This window comes from Apodemus sylvaticus, chromosome 8, assembly GCF_947179515.1.
Source record: "Apodemus sylvaticus chromosome 8, mApoSyl1.1, whole genome shotgun sequence".
NCBI classification, from domain to species: Eukaryota; Metazoa; Chordata; class Mammalia; order Rodentia; family Muridae; genus Apodemus; species Apodemus sylvaticus.
Genome location: NC_067479.1, coordinates 48117101 through 48137096, shown reverse-complemented (window position 1 = coordinate 48137096; position 19996 = coordinate 48117101). Strand labels below are relative to the sequence as shown.

The 19996-nt window shown below is 47.3% G+C and overlaps 2 protein-coding genes across 2 annotated transcripts in view; one reads left to right on the top strand and one right to left on the bottom strand.

Annotated features, from left to right (window-relative positions):
- Vwa8 (von Willebrand factor A domain containing 8) overlaps positions 1-7331 on the top strand; it is a 335644-nt gene extending 328313 nt beyond the window's left edge. Inside the window, exons 43-45 of the mRNA XM_052190877.1 lie at positions 2921-3019; positions 3707-3945; positions 6156-7331. Coding sequence (XP_052046837.1) covers positions 2921-3019; positions 3707-3945; positions 6156-6264 — 447 coding nt within the window. The 3' untranslated portion in view covers positions 6265-7331. The remainder of the gene's footprint in view (positions 1-2920; positions 3020-3706; positions 3946-6155) is intronic.
- A 6951-nt stretch (positions 7332-14282) lies between these two features.
- Positions 14283-15902, bottom strand: LOC127690672 (transcription factor 20-like). Its single transcript, XM_052190253.1, has 2 exons — positions 15198-15902; positions 14283-15005 (listed from the first exon to the last, which is right to left on the bottom strand). The coding sequence occupies exons 1-2, from the start codon at positions 15716-15718 to the stop codon at positions 14558-14560; spliced, it is 969 nt and encodes a 322-aa protein (XP_052046213.1). The 5' UTR covers positions 15719-15902; the 3' UTR covers positions 14283-14557.
- Between the last annotated feature and the right edge of the window lie 4094 nt (positions 15903-19996).

Genomic DNA, 19996 nt, shown 5'->3' with positions numbered 1-19996 from the left:
CTGGCTGTGATGCTGCTCTCCATTATCCTAGCACTGAGTGGCTGAGGCAGGAGGATCATGAGTTTGAAGCTACCCCAGGCTATATAATCTCACACAGATAGCAATAAAGTTAATGTATGTTTTCCTTGAATTCAGTTTTAAGGATAAGTGAATTACTGTTTTTAAACACACTGAGATATGTGGGTTAAGAAACAATCCACATATGAAATGATGCCCAAGAAGGAAGGAGAGGCCCCTGGTCCTGGAAAGGCTCAGTGCAGCAGTGTAGGGGATACCAGGACAGGGAAGCGGGAAGGGGTGGATTGGGGAAAAGGGGGAGGGAAGAGGTCTTATGGGACTTTTGGGGAGGGGGGAATCAAGGAAAGGGGATATCATTTGAAATGTAAATAAAGAATATACTAATGAAAAGAGAGAGACAGACAGACAGAGAGACAGAGAGAGAGACATGGGTGAAGGCCTACCTGGTCTTGTCCGTTATTGTCTGAAAAATCGGAGTCCCAATCATCCCTTTAAAAGCAGGCAAAGCTGAGTCACTCGTAGTTCTTTTACCCCAGTGCAGCATGGGAGTCCGCTCCTCCCCTCTGTGTAAGCCTCTCTTTAATCGATACGTCAGCAGCACATCATGGAAGCAGCCTGATGGTACAGGCTGTGTCCAGCTATGCAGGCGGGTTTGCGGGTTCAAGAACCACCTGGATACACAGTGAGTTCAAGGCTAGCCTCAAGACCCTCTCTCAAAATAAAACGAGCTCTGGAGATAAAACGCATCGGGAAAGCATTTGCCTAGCACATTCGAGGCCCTGGGTTCAATCCCCAGTAACACAAAAAGAGGTGGGGGTGGGGAAGGGAGGCTGAGAAGCTTACTGTAGCCCTCAGCCCTGCTCACAGGTTCCTCTGCCCAGGCCCTTACAGGGGAGGTAACATGGACCTAGGGGCTGGGCCTTCTTACACCGTCTGACTACCCTGATGACTAACTTGCTTCTCTCTCTGGTCCTGGGTCAGCCCTTCTGAGAGAAGACTCAGCTAGGATAGGCACATCAGGAGCTGAAGGGCAGCCACACTGGACCATAGGCAAGAACTCCCCACCCTGCTGTGTTCCACAAGCTTCAAGAAGGCCACAAACTAGTCATCTGATGCTGCCTTCACAGGTCCTTAAGATGTAAACTTGTCAAAGTAGGGGATAAGAACATGTTTAACCTGGCAATTCATAACCCGGTTTATAGATGTAAGCATCCTGTGTAGACCTCCGGTTATGCCCTCGTCCTGGGGATGAGTGCCTGTTTCCCCTTCCACCCTCCTCAATGCAGTGTGGGCACATCCACAGTGGAGTTCAGCCTTCCTAGAGAGCCTCACCTACTTCCTGTTTTAGCGGAGGGGACTTTCACCAGGAATGTTTCTACTTCCCATTTCAGATGTGGCAGCCTCAATTATGTTATATTGTATTTGTGATCTGGCTTAGGGAAAATTGTGTTCCGGTTTCTGGATTATAAAAGAATGTAGCCCTCACACAAAAGGCAAGCTGCTTTTTACCCCAAGTTGATTGCAAGCTCTCTGAGAGCATCTATCTCTACAATAAACATGCACAGAAACTAGTGCAGGGTGTGCAGGAGAGATTTGGAGAAGAGCTGTGGTTAATACTGGATTGGCAGATATCCCAAATGTTCCCTGAAGTCTTCACCCTCAAACATATACTATTTTCCTTGCAGATTCCTCAGTTTCCCTAGTGTTCCAGCCTTTGTGTAATTACAAAATGTCTTTACTAGAGGTGAGACGGCCCAGAGAGACCTACTCCCAGATAATTTACCTCTGGCTGCTTTTCAGATTTTGTTGCAGGTCACCTGACTCCAACCCTGGTCTCCTCTCAACAGTCAATATTTATGTGCCCAAGAGATAGGACGTTAAAAAGTGTTTTCTAAATTGAAAGCTACATGCCATATATTAGTAAGTGGAAAAGCAGAGTGTTCAGTCACACGGTTGGTATCAGCTAAAGTCAGGCTGATGCTGGTGTGTTCACTGTGACTGTGCAGCTCGATAGGTCTGTCAGAAGGAATTAAGGGCTGAGAGCTTCTGTCACAGAGACTCTGGAGAGCTTATCTTGATCACAATCATGGATAATTTTTGCCTTCTCTGTACTTTAATTTCTTTGAGTGTATTTTACCTTTAAAAACAGAAGGAAACTAGAAATAGTTGTTCTCTGGGGAAAGGTCTGCTGCTGGCTGAGCTTGTAGGTAGACTTGAGTTGCTTGGAATGGTGACAAAGGTCTCTCATTCCCTGCTGGCTCTCAGCTTCTAGGGACCACGGACACTCATGTCCGTGACCTACTCCCTCATGCCAGATCTCCATGAAGCTTCAAATCTATCTTCCCTTTCTATCAGCAGCCAGGAGAGAGCCTTTAAAGAGAGCTCTGTGATTAGATTAGGCCCACTAGATAACTTCTCTTTTGATTAACTCACAGTCAACAAACTTAATTACATCGGCACAATCCTTTTTGTCATGAAGTTAATGTAATCATATGTGATATCTCGTCATGTTTACCAGACGTGACCACGGTTGTGGGAAGACTGTAGAGAGCAGGCGTGAGGCAGCTGGAATCCCCAGAGCCCTGTGAGTTCTGCTCAACACTGTGTGGGCTTCTTACAAAGTCTCCCTTGAAATGTACACATGGAATTTGGAATAGCCACTAAAGTCCCCTTCGTACCTCTATCTAGGAGGCAGCGATCTCAAAAGAAGGTGGACCCAAACAGAATGAGTCCCAAATCATTTGTCTTTGTTGATAGCACACATCTGGCTGTCTTGTCTTTCTGCATTCTTTTATGACCAAATATTGAACAACTCAGAACAGTCCAGAGTTGGGGATCTGTAGGACCAGTGACTGCTCGGTTACTCGCCGACTTCCCAACTCTCCAACTCTCTTGCATGTAGTACGACATCGCTGGACACTCGGGAGATGGCTACAACATTAAGCTCGTTCCAGTTAACAAAGTCCCCAAGAACAATAAGCAGAGGCTAGAAATTCTGAAGGTAAGTACGTTGTTCCTTCTACATTGTGAGAATTTCTATTAGATTAGATAAAAGCTAGGATTCACTAAAGAAGCAACAGATATCTCAAAAGCAACAAATAGAAACCACCTTTCTTGCTTAAAACCCTAAATGTTCTCTATATGTTTTCAGAGTACTCATTGTTTTATCAGGTTTGAACATCTGAGATCAGAATTGCACAATCACACAGGCTTAGTAGAAAGGTAAAAAAAAAAAGTCTCCTTTTAAGGTACTCAGTATTTCAAATTTTATATTTCTGTTGGTAGTTTTGAGTGATAAATTCAGTTTCACATACTTAAACCTGCAGTAGACACCATGATCTTAAAACAGATTTCCCCCTTTGCCTCCAGAAACAGTATTCAGCCGTGGGTTAACTCGTTGACTGGAAATTCAGCCTACCCCTTGTTATTCTCGTACATGGTGCTCCTCTTCCAGATGATACCAATTACATATTCTCTTACTTTAAGGTTGGGTTGTAAAAGTGTCATCTGTGACCATTTGGGGTCCTTGTCTGTTTCTGAGGAAGGTCAACAGCATACAATTCTCCCTGTGCCCTGTTGTCTCTCAATACACAATCAAAAAGCAGGCAGTCTGTCCATACACAATTCATCATGTTTGTTGAAAAGGAGATGCTCACCTGTGGTTTCTGGGCCCAACTCCTACCTCCAGACAATGCACGCCCATTCTCAGTTCTGCATGAGTGGGGACCACACTCTCGAGGGGACAGAACACGCCATCAAGGACATTACCACAGAAGAAGCTGACGAGTATTTTGTCATCATCTTAAGTGATGCCAATCTGTCCCGATATGGAATAAACCCAGCCCGCTTTGCCCAGATCCTGACGAGCGATCCTCAAGTCAACGCCTTTGCCATTTTTATCGGCTCATTGGGGGATCAGGCAGCCAGGTGAGTGTGGCCGCAGCAGAGAGCAGATTAATAAATGTCTGGCATGTGTTGTTTCTTGAACCCCCTCCTGAGCGGCTGGGGAGGGCGGGTGAAACAGCCTCGAGTGTCCCCTCACACAGCTAATGGCATACTTGGGCTGCACAGTGCCCTGGCTTGTTTGAACAAGCAATCATAGTTTTGAAGGAACATAATGCTCTAGGGTTTTTTGGACAAGAATTTATAATTTTAATTGTTTTTATAAAAATAAGTAATTACCAAATTGATTTTTCCACTAATAGATTAGACAGTATTTTATAGCATAAGTATTTTACAGAGACACCCCCCCCAAGCCCAATCTCATCAGGTTATTTCTAATCATACTCATAATAGTAAATATAGCTCAACGGGGTATTAGCTCAGTGGCAGAACCCTTGCCTAGCATGCATGACACCCCAGGTTCAATTTCGAATATTTCCAAAAAGAAAAAATAAAGGGAACCAACAATAGTAAGTTCCCTAGCATAGCAGAAACTGTGCTCATCTGCATGTAATGTGTGTGTGTGTGTGTGTTTGCTGTGTGTAACAGACATCATCTCAGGCACTGCCTGGGTCTGACAAAGCCCACCCCCAGTGGCACACTTCCTCCAACAAGGCCATGCCCCCTAATCCTTCCCACCAAGGACCAAGGTTGAAAAAAAAAATATATATATATCCCCATAAACAAACTTCAATAACTAACATGAGTATATATTTAGATGTATATATATATATATATATGCATAGATATATATGCCTACATACAGACATGTGTGTATGTATATATATCTTCTGGAGAGACATGTAGGTGAGACGCTTGAACACAAAGGAAGACTATCTATATGTAAGTGTGTTTAGTTAAATGCTATAGTTATCATGGTGCATGATAACTGTAGGGATTTATAGCCAGACAATAAGTGCCTCTGGGATTACCCAAAAGGAGAAGCTAGAAACACTTTCCATAACTTAAGCACACTTAACAGAAAGCATTCACGGGTTTTCTCTGCCTAAACTACTCATAAGATGCAGAAGACACAATCGAAACTGTATCTCAGAACAAACCATCCTGTCTTACAAATGGAGGGCCTGGCTCTGCCCGCTCTTCTGCATGCTGGGTTCTGTGGCACAGCAATTGTCCGTAAAGCAGGGCGGTTTCAGCCTGTGGGTGCTGCAGCTCCCATGGTGAGCTTGAGACAGCCCTGGCGTCATGGACTCAGGCTCAGTCAGTCAGCCGACGGCACACACCTCTCTGGTTCCTGTGTTAGCATTTCACATCTTCTGGAACCTTCCTGTCCTCAAAGCCTCCTCTGTCCACAGCTCCCCAGCACCAGAGCCCAGCAGACAGCGGCCGGCAAGCTCAGCAAACGCTGGCTGAGCTGAAGCAGGCTTTTTTTTTCTTTCTTTCTTTCTAGTGAACAGATCCTGTTGGAATACTTAGGAAAGCACAATAATACCCTTGTGGTTTCCTGGGGAAATGGTCCAACATTTGCTGGCAAAAGACACGGTGCCGACTTAGCTGGTCTGCCCCGCACGCCAAATACATGATACTGCACAGAGTGCCTGACTTTTATTAAATGTCATTCCAAAACCAAACTTTGTTGGCACAATGAAAGGCGGCGTTCTTTTCAATACATCTGTGTCTTGCTGTCTTTCTGCCTTCAAAGATGGCCTTTTGTTCCAAATGATAAATTGGCTTTAAAAAAAATTACCATAAGCCTGTTCAACCTCAGTTTTGTCAAGCAGCAGTCGGATGATGCAGATTGCATTTCACTATATGTGGTGGGGAGGAACCAGAGACCCACTTGGGGACTTGGCTATGTAGCATGCTGGAGGGCTGTTTTCTAAGAAAGGAAAGGCTTTTAGAAGTACAGTATGAGGCCAGATGCAGGTGAGCTAATTCCAGATGGGCCCCTCAGGCACTGTCCTGTCAAGGAACTAGAACAAATCAGGAGAGGATAGAACTTGAAGACCACTCATTTTCTCACTGAAAGCTCTTGCTTTCCCTGCCTCTCCCTGATGCTTTCCCCGGGCCTTTCATTGCCTAGAGACAGACAATTCAGTTGCAGGTAAGGTAAAGAAAGTGAAAACATCCTTTCCTAAGAATCCTTTTGGGTGCTGTGGTGGCCAGGCAGGGGCTGGAATGGTGTCTTGATTTGCAATGGTGATTTCCCTCCCTCCTTCCTTTCCCTCTGACAGGCTTCAGAGAACTCTGCCAGCTGGCCGGTCCTTCATCGCTATGGACACCAAGAAAATCCCTCAGATCTTACAACAGATCTTCACCTCCACCATGCTGTCCAGTATCTAAGAAGCACCCTTGTGTCCGTCCCAGGACTGGACACAAACAGGAGCAGAGAGAATTCCGAAAGGGCGGTGACCAAGCCGACCTGTGCCGCAGTGGGACACTGCTGTCCGGCAGTGAGCAGACTTGTGGATGGAAATGTATTCTGGATGGGTTGGAGGTCTGCAAAGGAAATGGGTTGATCTGCATTTCTGAAAAGGTCAGGGTTGAAGGATGCAGGCACAGAAACTGTAAGGCTTGGCCTAGTTCTAAACCCAAAGGATAAAAATCACCCACTGTTGCCTTAATATGTCATCTGCTCAGATGCCTTTAAGCCCATAGTTTGACACTGAGGGACAAGTCTGCACACCTGCCCAACCCGTTCCTAGCTACAGTTATTTCTACTTTCTCTCCAGCGTGGATTGTGCAGCATTTAACCTTAACTGGAAAGTATTTGGACAGCGGTTCTTTATAAGGCATTGGATTCTCTCAATAATTCCGTTCTCTTGACAGAAAGGAACCAAAAGATCCTTAGGGTGCTTGCTGGCTGCCCCACATGACTTCTATTCACGCTGCTACCTGAGACAAAGGATAAAGAGACGCTGCCTCAGGACCCCTGTACCGAGCCCTTTCCATTCTCCAGAGTTCCACAGTGGGGCATAGTATTCTTTGCTGTTCAAATAACAGCACTGAAAGGAGCAAACACTGAAAAATTACCCAAAGTTCAAAGCACCGTGTTTGATTGGGCGTTGACTGGAGATTTGTTTCAATTTAACTAAAGAAAAGCATACTTTTCAGCTGAATTCTCTTATCTTTAAAATCACACAGTCCAACAGAACAACTGTCTCTCACATCTAATGAAGCACTGTTCTTCGCTGACAGTGAAGTCAGTACAGGGCTCTGCTAGGAGTGCTTACTTAGTGTAAGCTAGAAAACTAATCTGGTGATGTCACCCTAGCCACATATACTGTCATCGTGCAGGCCGGAAATCCATTTCATTTAGGGGAGATGTGCCCCATCTCTTCAACACCCCATCTCCTGCTCATCCACTGTCAATAAAAGCAGTCACTTCCCAGTGTGGTGTCACCACCCAATGAGTGCGTGTGGTTTGTCTTTCTAGTCACCTGCTTGTTCTGGATGCTCCATTATCCCAAAATGCCCGGAGTTCCTACTCAGTAAGTGCCTTCCAAAGGTAATCACATGGCTAATTCCCACCACTCACTCGCGATGATTTACTGCACAGCAGGAACATGCTACACGGTCTGGGCACTGTGCCAGGTCTGTTCTCCAAGCCTGTGAGAGGGGCACTTTTTACCGATAAAGTGCTCAAACTCTGAAAACTCGTCGCTTTCGCAAGATTTCTGACCACAGCCTTTTGATCATCCGCTGGATTATTAGTATTACTTTATAAATGAAGACACGGAGCCTTAGAGACATCCACAGTCACAGGCAGGGGGCCAGGCCGGAGCCCCTGCTCACCTCACGAGCCCTTGCATGAGTCTCTCCCCCACACTGCATGTCATGTCCTCCCCGGCTCCATGGAGGACTCCCACTGCCTCCTTCCTTTCTTCTTCTCTTCTTGTAAACTGTCTTTGCTTCATAGAGCCACCTTCCTCCCTCTTGTCCCCACAAATTCAATCTGTGTACTTTCAGGCACTCGGAGGTATGGGGACTGGGGCACGGGACACTTCTGGGAAGAATCTTGAAACAGTGCCTTTCTTTCTGGGCACAGCAGAAACAGAGGAAACACCCATCAAGGGGCAGCTTGGCGAGGACACCGCCCCTGGCAACCTTTGGAAATAGCGCTCACAAGTAGCTCAAGCAGCAGGCCCTCCACACAACCTAAGTACTGAGTAAGCAGAGGCATTCATTTAAAACACGGAAGGAATGTTTCCCAGTAATTAAGTTTCCCTTTCCCGCTAGCCAGACATCCTTTGCAATTGTTATTTGAAAGAGAAAATAGACTTCTGTGTTGTTTTGGTTTTTTTTTTTTTTTTCCACTTGTAAGGGGGAAGATGGTGAGGGAGGGGAACACAGCTTTTTTTTCATTTCTTACACTACCTACGAAGTGCGTGTGTTTATTATTAAATGTACGTAATTATAGGCCACCGTGAGCTGTTCCCAGGCCCTCATTAGAGCCAGGACATAATAATAACTGCACTGTGTGCCCGTGGGGTGTGCATTGAGAGACATCTAACCCTAGTCTCTCTTGCAAGCAAATGAACCGCTGAGAAGGTTCATTGTTAGTCCTGAGCGGCCAGGGGAGCCAGCCTGTGAATAGCCGCTGTATGTGATGTAGGCTCCCCTGGAATCCTTTGTGCCCCCAATAAGATGACCTCATCGCAGATGGGGTGGTTTAAGCGCAGCAGCCACAGAGTGGGTCAGAGCGGGAGGATTTGAAGGGAGTGTCAGATGTCTGAAATGAATCACTTAATTCTTTACCCCCTTTCTTGGGAACCCTCCGAGGAGGAAAAATTCCTCAGTGCCTGATGGATTTTCTCTAAACCGACCCTGAGGCTGTGAAGGCCCATTACTGGGTTTCTGAGCACAGCCTGATCAGAGCTCCCCAAAGACCAGCTTCAGAGAGAGCCTGCCCACCCTCCCTGCACCTGCCTCCTCCTCTTCCTGGGCCTGCCAGGTCAGCCAACCTCAAATTCCTTAGAGAGCCCAGCACAGAGATGCAGAAAGAGGGAAACAAAATGGTTGCTTCATCCTCCATCCGTATTTGCTTCCAACAAAGGCAGTAGAAGAGAAATCCCCCGACTTCTAAGCCACCCCTTACATGGCCAACCTGTTCTGAAACCGCATCTCTGGAATGTCGCAGTCAACTTTAAAATCCAACCAATAATATATACAGCAGAAAAAAAGATGGACAGAGATGTGTAGTAAAGTTCTTACCTACTGCCTTGAGCTGCTAACAGTTGCTCTGGCAGCACTGCTAAAATCCCAATTTTCCACTGGTGGTAAGGAGAATTTATGGTTCTAGTTAGAGCTAGTCTGTAAAGAGGTTTTAGATCCTGAGTCCCATTAACTACCTGGTAAACTTGAGCTAGTCATTCTGGGTCTCATTTGAACTAAGCCAATGCCTTAAGATTGTTTGAAGAAAATAATTACTAAAACTATGGTTCTGTGTTCCTGTAACTTATTTTCACAGTGAGGTGACTTGTTCTGGTTTCATAGCCATGTCACTTCAGTGTAGCCTACGAGCATATGTAGCACATGTAGCACATGGTAGCCTGTCTCCCAGCACACAGGATCTTGCACCTGTATCAACCACCCCTTCCCAGTGCTGCTGACTGAATGTGAATACTCCCTTACATGCACATCGTTAATATGACACCAGAAGGATCTTTCCCTCAATAGATGAGGGTTCTGCCGGTTGTCTCCAGCTGTGAACAGTGAAAGTGCACGTGGCTCATCTGCAGAGAGTCAAAAAGGATCAAGGATTGGAAAGCTACTGCAGATGCAAGAGCTGACCCTAGCTGAACAACGCCCAAGTGTGTGCAAGCATACGTGTGTGTGTGTGTGTGTGTGTGTGTGTGTGTGTGTGTGTGTGTGTGTTGAATCCTGCAAACAGCCTGCTCCAGAGGGGCGTGCATGCCTAAGACCTCAGATGGAGGAGTCGAGGCCCTGTCTGAGGCTTCTACCTTCAAACGCAGACATGTGCTGCATTGAAGTGCCAGCCAGGGCTAGGTAGCTTTGAACCTGAGTAGTGTTTGCGGTATTTGGGCCACTCAGAGCCAAATACAGCACTCCTAAAGTGGTTCAGATCCCAGGGGTGGCGAGAACACCATGTTCTGTTTCAAGAAATCTTATCAAGGGGATGTGAGCCACTTTGTAAGGTTGTCTCTCCCCCACGGCCCACAGGCACCAGACACCACAGGCTTTGGAGTAGTTAGTGTGTGTGGATAAACTCAGACCCTGAAGACACTGGTGTGGTCACAGAGGAGTCTCAGAACGCAAGGACTTATTGGAGACAACCCCAGATGAAGGAAGCAGTTGTAAGAGTAGCTGACATGACCCTTCCAGAAATGGTGAATCTCAACAACACTGGTCGGTCCGTGTCCTTTTACAAAAATCCCCTAGCCCACATGAAACTGAGCCCTAGAAAAAACCAAAACCTGAGTCCCTCTGCACCATCCTGACAGAAACCACATGGCAAAGCTGGGAACTAGCCTGATTGGACAGCCTTGGTCTTACCGCAGCCTGTGACTCTCACAGAGTCTGCCACTCCTGGGGAAACTGAGGAAACTACATCCAGGTCAGGGAGCTCAGAGTTCAGAAATGTACGTACACACACACAAGCACACAGGCATGTTTATGCATGCGTGCACACACGTATACGCACACTCACATGCACACACATTCATGTACACATCCATGTACACACATGCATGCACACACACAGAGAAGATGGTAACTGAAGAAGGCGGTCAGTTAATGTACACACCAGGTTGATCGGCAACTATGCTTATGTGACGCTGACAGAGAAGAGGCCCCTGTCGGATGAATTCCTTTAGTGTGCTGAGAGTTTTGAACAACTCCCTTCAGGGCCGGTGGGTGTAAGCAAGCACATTCGTTACAGGCCCTCGTACAAAGATTTGGTACCAAATGTGGAACACTAGCACTAAAGAATCTTTCTCCCTGTGACCTTTCTTAGACACTGAAGGAGAAGGGCAGGCCCTGGGCAGCAGAGGCTGAGGACTGTAACAGCTCCTCAGACCGCCTGAAAGCAGACATTCAGTTGCTTGGCTGGAGTGCAACTCCACACAGCTGGCCTGGCTCCGTGCCGCGGTGTCTGAAACCTCTCCTCAGAATGGCGAACCTCAGTGAGAAGGGGTGCTCCGTCATCATACAGATCCTGCAAGGCCGTCCATCATGGATTCCCAGCCTGGAATCCTTTTGTCCACATGCTCTTCCGTAACAGCTGGGGTGAATTGAAAGGCCCCAAGGCAGAGGAACTGGGGCTGGGGTGAGGACAGAAGGGGCTGGATTTGCTATTTTTGTGTCATGGTGGTCAAATACCAGACAGAAACAGTTTAGCAGAGAAAGGTATAGCTGGGATTATGGTTCCAGGGGTTTTCAGTCCACCCTGCCGGGAGATCCGTCCAGACGATAGCCCCAGGGCAGTGTGTGGCAGAGCAGGAAGCAGAGTCAGCGGGACTCAGGCAGGGTAGAACCTTGCAAGGCACGGGCCTTATGACTCACTTCCCGGGGCACAGAAGATTGTCATGGAGAAGAACCAAAGTGGTTTCAGGTGGGGGGAAAGACTTTATAGCTCTTCATTTATAAGTACCCGGAGGGTGATGGCGACCGGAAGGAGGTAGCTGACAACACGGAAGAGAAAAGGAGAGGGAAGGTTAACTATGTTTGCGTTGTGTGTGGGGTATCCGTGCGCGTATCTGTGCGCATGTGCAGGCCTTGGCGAGGGCTGAAGGGCAGAGGTCAGTGCGTCAAAGGCACGGGTCTCCTTTCACTGCTCTCCTCCTTAGCTTTTGAAGCAGTCTCTTACTGGAACCCGTGCTCACAGATTAGTTGGACTCTACGGCCAGTCAGCACCAGTCTCTCCCTCCACCCCTGGGTGTACCAGCGCGTCTGGCTTTTTACATGGGTGCCGGGGTAAACGCATGTCCTCTTGCTTGCGTACCACACATGGTGCCACCTCCACAGCCCAGGAACTAATTTAAGCTGATGTTAATTTTTTTTGGAGGCATCTGATCTTTAATTGCTAAGAAACTGTCATAAATCCATGTTTTTGTAGAGGCCAGTTACAGACTCTGTCAAAAAACTTCCTAGTGAGTCAAATATGACAGCAGATGCCTGAGATGCCCTACGCAGAAGAATCATGAGTTCAAGGCCAGCTCTGGCTATGTAGTCCTGGGTCACCCTGCGCTCTGAAGTAAACCCCCGTTTCAATAAGACAGCAGCCAAGCTCAAAAAATAAAACAACAACAACAACAACAAAAATGGTGGTAGACTGTACTCAGAAGTTACACTTGTATGAAAACATCTTGACATAACACAGTGCCGTGTGTAATGAATATTCACAATGAACATTTAAAATACAAAACCCAAATGCATTTCCAAGTGTAGGAGGCTTCATCAAAGCACACCATCGCCACTTCCCCTCCCTGGACAGGGGGGATGCGCTGCAGTGGGAACAGGCGGACATTAACGCCATCCAGTCCACACCGGGATGGAACGTGGGAATTCTGAAGCTCTTTCCGCAAGATTCCCCAGGGATCACGGGGCCAATGTTTCCAACGGGGCTCAAATGGGCTCCGCTTCTGCAAGGGAAGCGGCTTCAAGGGTCGGGGCCTCCTGGGGAGCATGTGGTCCCTTTGTGTAGGTCCACTCAGGTCTTCTGTGAACAGAGACTGTAGGGCACCTGCTGCAAGTCAGACTCACCAAGGGATGGGCCACGGGGGAGAGGTCCAGTGATGTTTGGGGTGAGAAGACGGCCTCCCAGTTCCTTAGCCCGCTCCGCCCCTCCCAGCCATGGCTACTTGAGAAAACCTAAACAAAGTTCTTGGCCCAGGTTCCTCGGCCGGCCCTGAGATGAGGACGGTCCCATCTCCCGATTACCAGAATGAGAAAGGGTCTTCACAAGCCACGGTGAGAGCCTTCGTGAGGGGTAAGACAGGGGGGATGCGCGCCAGTGTGAACAGACGCACATTAACGCCATCCAGTCCGCACCAGGACGGAACGGGGGAATTCCGAAGCTCTTTCTACAAGATGTCCCCAAAATGTGTTTTTTGGGGTGGTTTCCTGCACACCTCAATTCTGTTATCTGAACTGCTGAGGACCACCTTTTGGGAAGCTGTGCTTTTCTTCCTAGAGACACAGCACTGTAGAGCAGCCAACGTACAAAAATCAGCATTTGTGCCTGGCTACCAGCCCAACGCCATCACAGCATCCCGGCACCCCACATCTGCAAACTAGGGACCAGGGCCCTGCACCCGGTGCTGTGCTTGCTTTCTCTTCACGTGTGGGGAGAAGACAACCGTCCTCTGAGAGTCTTGCTCTTGAGGGAAGGCCACTGACACCCCAGGAACACAGGACATTTGATTTTAGGCCCATGGTGGAATGTAACCCCTGCTGTTGGGTCTCCTTGATTAGTGCTGCTTGGGAGTCATGGTGTCCTGATCAAACACCTCGGGCCTCGTTCAGAGCCCAGAGTGGCCTCTTTTCCAGCACGAATGTGGTACAGGACCAGAGGAAAAGGCTGCAGGAGGGGTGACGGTGTCAGGACAGGTAACTGAGGTTAGCCAGATCCTGGACTTTACTTTGTGCTAGGAGCAAGCGGAGTCCATTCTCTGACTTCTTTATGATGATGAATTAACTGTTTCTTGGGATCTAATGACCTAGCTCTCAGAAGGGTCAAGTAACCTGTCTTAGAAGTGGTTCAGGGCAGTTTGCACTAGAAGCGCAGGCCTCCTCGGGAGGCTGACTGTATCGGACAGTCTTAAAGACTATATGTAATCAAGGACATCTCCCATGACCTCCCACCTGAACCCTTTCCTCAGCCCAGGAGGAGAAGCCCCTGACCCATCGGGTTGCTATTTAGACACTCTGCAAAGGACTGGTCTCTTTAGTCAAATCTTTCTGGCAGCAACAAAGGAATGTATACGAAGACTAAGGCCATGAGGATTCGGCCCTCATGAGTGCACTTGTGGCTTGAGTCATGACAGACCACCATAGGTGATCATTTATAAAGCACACCAATTTTTTTTCTGGAAAGATTTTTTTTTGTGGTCAGATTCTGACCAAGGGAAGGGTGTGGTCACGTGTCTGCTCTTTCAGTCCTGGGCCTAGTGTTCACTGAATTGTTGTGAGACAGGCTAAAGAGCAAAGCCACACCCCATCCTTTATGAGATGAGTTTATTCAGTTCAATTTCACATTTAAATTTCATTGTCATTGGAGCAAATTGAGTTAACTAAATAATTTTAAAAATAGAACCAAAAGGGATAGCACACCTTTCATTTAAACAAAGTCTTTCCAGACTAAGATTTATATATACATGTATATTTTTTTATCCCTCCCTTTTAACTTCCTATTTCCCCATCAGCCTCTCCCCCACATCGTCACTATGGAGATTGTGTCCATGGAGACAGCCATTCCAACATCTTGTGTCTTTCTTTTCCTGTGGTGCCACCAGTTTGAGTGTGATGTGAGAACGTAGGAGGGAAGCGCTGTCGTGGGCAGGCACTGCGTGGGGTGTGGTCGCACAGGGGTGCCACGCCACAGCAGGGAGGGGCAGAGTGGGGTGTGGTCGCACAGCAGGAGAATTCCATTCCATCCTGTGTGTCCACCACCTTCTCATCTCCTCGCCTTGTGCTTGGGGCACCTCACCGAGAAATTCTCCTCATGCAGCAAACAATCTGCTTCAATGGCACACGGGTAATGGTATCGGAGGAGGCAGCCTCGCTTGTGGCAGCTCAAAGTAGCGCCCGACTCCTGGCACTGGGAGCACTGGGTCTCTCTGGCGATTTCCAGCGCCTCCTGCAGGCCGTAGAGCCTGCCACAGACCAGGTAGATTCCATTGGCCCAGATAATACAATCTTCGTGGACCCAAAATTCGTTGCTGTCAAGAGGTGGTTCAGGGCCACCTTTTGAAGTGGTAGGTACAGAGCGCTTTGTGTCTGAAACAGTCTTTTTACTGCGGCCCTCAGCGCCTGCTCTTTTACGAGGGAGTGGGAGCATTTTTGCCCTGGACAGGGACAGAGAACCGCCACCACGGTCTTTTGAGCGGTGGCGTGGCTTGACCCTAGGACGAGCAGCCAGGCTCCGCCGCTCCTCCTCCTCCTCCTCCTCCTCCTCCTCCTCCTCCTCCTCCTCCTCCTCCTCCTCCTCCTCCTCCTCCTCCTCCTCCTCCTCCTCCTCCTCCTCCTCCTCCTCCTCCTCCTCCTCCTCCTCGTCCTCCATGTCAGTTTTCGAGCCTTTAGAAGCCCTTTTGTGCCGAGGCTTCACTTTGCTCTGCCTTTCTGTGGACCTCTTAGGAGGTGGATTCTTCCGAAGAGTGGCTGCATCATCTTGGGGATAAAAGGGTCCAAAGAGGTCACCCATGTCACAGTAGCCGGCCCACTTGCCACAGAGACAGCAAACCGGGTGCTCCGTAACAAAAGAGTCTGTGACCACAGGCCTCCACTGCATGAAGGACGAAGCTGGGAGCACCTTGCTTTCTGGGCGGCTGAGGGGAAGGGCGGGAGGAGAGCTCTGACCCTTCCGGCTCCTCGGCAGTTTGGTCTGCTCTTCTTCATCATTGATGACTGTACAAACAAGGCCAAGTTCACCCTTTTTTACTGCGTGGATGTAAGGGCGGACAGACCTGTTCCTGGCATCGGTTTTATCTAGGGCCTGGGTAGCATACCGTAGCCTGATCTCTGGTTCTTGAGGTTCTACAACGGGAACTGCTTGTGTGGTTTTCCGCTTCCTTCTCTTCCTCCGTTGCTTCTGCGTTTTTTGGCTTCGGCCCTCCATCGGCAGAACCTTCCGGCGTCTGAGGGGGGCTGAGGAGGTGGAGGTGGTGGCTGCGGCGGTTTCTTTTGCTCATTCACACAACCGATTGGTCTCCCCTAAGCACACCAATAGTTTTGTTCACAATTCCAGAACCTTGAAAAGTCCACGCTCAAGGCGGTGACATCTGCTGTGAACCTTCTTGCTGTGCAGCCTATGGCGGAAGGTAGAAGGGCAAAGGGAGACTGTGTGAACTTAAACTTTTTACCAGAAACAGCCCGTCTCAATAACCAGCCCGCTCTATGATAATCAACCCAGTCTCATGAGAAGAGCACTGATGGACTCACGAGAGAAGACCCGTGCGATAATCACTTTATAAAAGTCCCGAACCTTAATACTATTACAGTGGTTATTTAATTTCAATGTGAGGCTTGGAAAAGCCAGGCAAACGGCACCAAGATTTTCCCTTTTGTACCTCCTGGAAGGCAAGACACGTGCTCAAGAAAGCATGAAGAAATTGTGCTCCACACAGGGCCCTCTGACGCAGGGCCAGTCGGAGCAGTCATGGGCACTCAGCACACCCCGCAACTGTTTTCATATCTGTCTTCTCTATTCTGGGGAATAAAGGCAGGTGCCAAGCCTTGTCTGTCTTTGGCTTCAACATGAAAGGGTGATGAATGTGATTTTAGTGACTGGATAGTGGGGAGATGAAGAGGCATAATGGTCCCAAGAGACAGAAGCTGTGCTGGCTCTGAAGGCAAAAAAACAACAAACAAAACCACCAGTAAAAATTGGATGAATCAGAAGATTGAGGGAAGCCCGGATGGAGGCAGAGGTGGGAGACTTTGAACCTGGCAAGCTCTCGGAGGCAGCTGGGCGGCCTGAGATTCCAGCTCCTCCCCTCTGGCTGCCAGTCCCCAGTTAAGTGTCTCTAAGCAGCCTCCTCAGAGGCCAGCCTTTAGGATTGTCCTACAGCCGACCCTGCCGGCCAGGGGTGAGCTAGGAGGCCGCTGGGCAGCCCAGGCCTGCCTGGGGCCCAGACTAATAATACCTCAACAGCGCAAGCCTTACCACCCGCCTCGTGCTGGGGCTTTTCTGTTTGGCTTGCTTTTTTTTTTCTTTTTTCCTGTCTCAAAAATAAGTGGAGGACTTTCTTCCCCCAAGATTACAAATTGAATTAATGATGAAAGAAAGGGTCGCCTTGTGTTGTGCCAAGGAGCCCTCAGGGAAGAGCTTGCACATCTGCAAGCCCTTTTGGAGAAAATGGCTTGTTCTACGGCAAAGAAAAGAAAGGGAAAGGAAAGGAAATTAGCAGGGACATTCAGGGAAGCTCAGCTTTTGTGAAACTGCCCGGGAATCCTTGACTGGGTCATCATGGCTACTAGGATTCTATCTAAGCTCCACCCCACAGTTGCCTGGCAACAGCCAGGCATGCTCCGCCCCAGTTGCCTGGCAACAGCCAGGTAGGCCTGGCCCCCTCTAAGAGGGGCTGCTTGCCCCTCCTCTCTCTTACTCTTACTCTCCCCCTTACTCCTGTTTCCTCCTTGCTTCTCTTTTGCCCTCTTGTGCTCTTCCCTTCCCCCCCTCTCTCCACAAGGTCATGGCCGGCCTCTACTTCTCTCCTCTCTCCCTTTCTCCGCCTCTACTACCCTCCTAACCTCCCTCCCCATGTCCTGAATAACCTCTATTCTATACTATACCCCAGAAGAAGCCATTCTGTGAGTACCTGAGACAGTTCCCAGGGGCCCTGGCTGCCCAGCAAGGCTTAACAACACATGACCTCAAGCTCACGGGCACCGAATTCAACTCATAACTTTTATATTAATTAGTTGTATATCCTGGGGAACTTATTCCCTAATAATGTGTGTTGAAATGCTATAACATTCTTTTTTTTTAAACATACATTGCAGTGGTTTGACATATATTCAGAAATTATGCCAATACCACCACCGTCTCATTCCCGAACACCATTATTATCTGCAATGGAAACTTCATCCTGCCTGGGAATCACTTCCCACTGCTCCTCCCACTTCCCTGCCACAAGTCGACTGTCTGTGGATTTCCCTGTCTGGACATTTCATATAAATGATTTCATGCCATATGAGCTGCTTTCATCTACCATAATGTTTTCATATCCTTTGTGTTATATTTATTATTCTTTTTTATGGGCAAGTAATATTTAGCTATGAAAGTATCACATTTTGTTTATCCACTTTTAGAGGGATGGGTCTTTGGCTAACACAAAGAACATTCATGTATAAGTTTATGAGAACATGTGTTTTTAGTTATCTTGGGTAGAGAATTAGGAGTGGAATTTCTGGGTCAGATAATGACTCTGTTTAATGTTTTGAGGAACTGCCCAACTGCTTTCCAAAGGAGTTGTACCATCCTATATTCCCACAAGCAGTAGGAGACTTTGGGTTTCTTTGACCCTTATAAACAAATACACTCTGCTTTTTAGCTATCATCATCCTAGTAGGTTCTTAGTTATATGTCATTTCCCTAATGGCTATTAATCCTGAATATCTTTACATACACCTATTGGTCATTTGCACATCTTCTTTATAGCTAGGGTATGGCTCAGTGGTAAAACCTGCTTGGCACACAAATGATTCAGATCCTAGGCTTTTTAATTCCTAGCAACACCAACATGGGAATATATTTTTCTTTGGAGAAATGTCTATTAAGATATTTTTTTATCTAATGTGTTATGTGTCTATTGTTAATGTGTAATAATTCTAAATACAATGTTAATTCTAGACTATTATAAATGACTTACATATACTTCTCCCCTTCAGTGGGTTGTGTTTCCACATGTTTTATGTAGACAGAGTCTCATACTATAGCCAAAGTTGGCCTGAAATTCATTATTGTAGCCCAGGCTGGAATTTACAGAAATCCTCTTGCTTCAGTTTCCTGAGTGATGGAATTACGGGTGTGAATCACTTCATCCAGCTGGTAGTTTCACTCTCTTGATAGTGTTTTTGGTGTGTTTGTTTGTAGTTTGAGGATTTGCTTCGTTTTCAAGACAGGGTCTCATTATGTAGTTCTAGCCCTCCTGGAAATCACTATGAAGACCAGACCGCCTCTGTCTTCCAAGGGCTGGAATTGAAGGCACGTGCCATCACTCCTGGCTTGATTTATGTTTTTCAATTTGAATTTAAAATGATATTTAATTTTTAAAATGATCACTGAACTTATGTACTTTTTTGGTCCCTTACACTTTTAGTGTGTCTAAGAACCCAAGGTTCAAGCCAAGATCATAATACTCTAGACTTAGGACTTATATTTTCTTCTAATAAGAGTACAATTTTAAGGTTTATGTTTATATCTTGGACTAATTTTGAGTTCATTTTTGTATGTGGTATGATTTATTGGACAAATTTCATTGTTACATATGATCATCTAGGTTTTCTAGCACCACTTATTGAAAAGATAAGTCCCAATTTACTTGTCTTGACCTGACTTTTAAATATTTGTGTTTCTATCTGTAGACCATGTTGCTCTTAGTCTGGTCCAAAGAAGCTTCTGTTGCAGTGGGCAATGGCCAATGAATGCAGAGACTCATAGCTGGTCCACATGCTGAAAATAGGTGACTTTCGAGTGCTCAGCCCTATGTAGAACATTTACATCAACCCCCCCCCTTCCAACACTCGAGGCACACTGCAGAAGAGGGGGTTCAAAGAGTCAAGGATAGGAAGGAGCACTATGAAAGGCCATCTTCTGAACATAAGGCCAGGGCATCCATGGACTCAAAGCAGCTGTGGCTGTCTGCACAAGGCCTCCACAAGCCTGAAGCTGTCACTATTCCAGCATGGATGAGGGAGGGGCTAATGAAGCCTCTCCCGTGACTGAGGAGTTATTGGCAGGTAATCCTTGCTGGGGGAGGCAGAGTCATTTTCTACAGTAGTGTAATCACTGGTCAGTTGCCCATCCTTTGGTGTATAATCCACAGTCACACTCATGCAAACCAGCCTAGTTCAACTCAAGAGGGACACAGGCACACGCCTAAATTTCCACGTGAAGATCAAGCTGTGAGATATTTCTCTGTGTGTGTAAGAGACAGAGACGAAGAGACAGAGACAGAGAGACAGAGACACAGAGACAGAGTGATTCTGGAAAACTCTTTAGTAACATTGCACAGTGATTCTTATCACTGTGGAGAGGTCTGCCATCTTATACAAAATGTCTTCCTCCCATGTACTTAAATCTTCTGAAATTACTTTCATTAATGTTTGAGAGCTTTTTCATATATAAGGCTTTCGGGTCTTTTACATTTCATTCCTAATTTGTTTCCCTCTG

Excerpts from the sequence above, each read along its gene's own strand:
- LOC127690672 (XM_052190253.1), bottom strand. The coding sequence starts at position 15,718 with ATGGAGGGCCGAAGCCAAAAAACGCAGAAGCAACGGAGGAAGAGAAGG. Across the intron at positions 15,006-15,197 it reads CAGAGCAAAGTGAAGCCTCG|GGTCAAGCCACGCCACCGCT; the intron begins GCACAAAAGGGC and ends TGCTCGTCCTAG.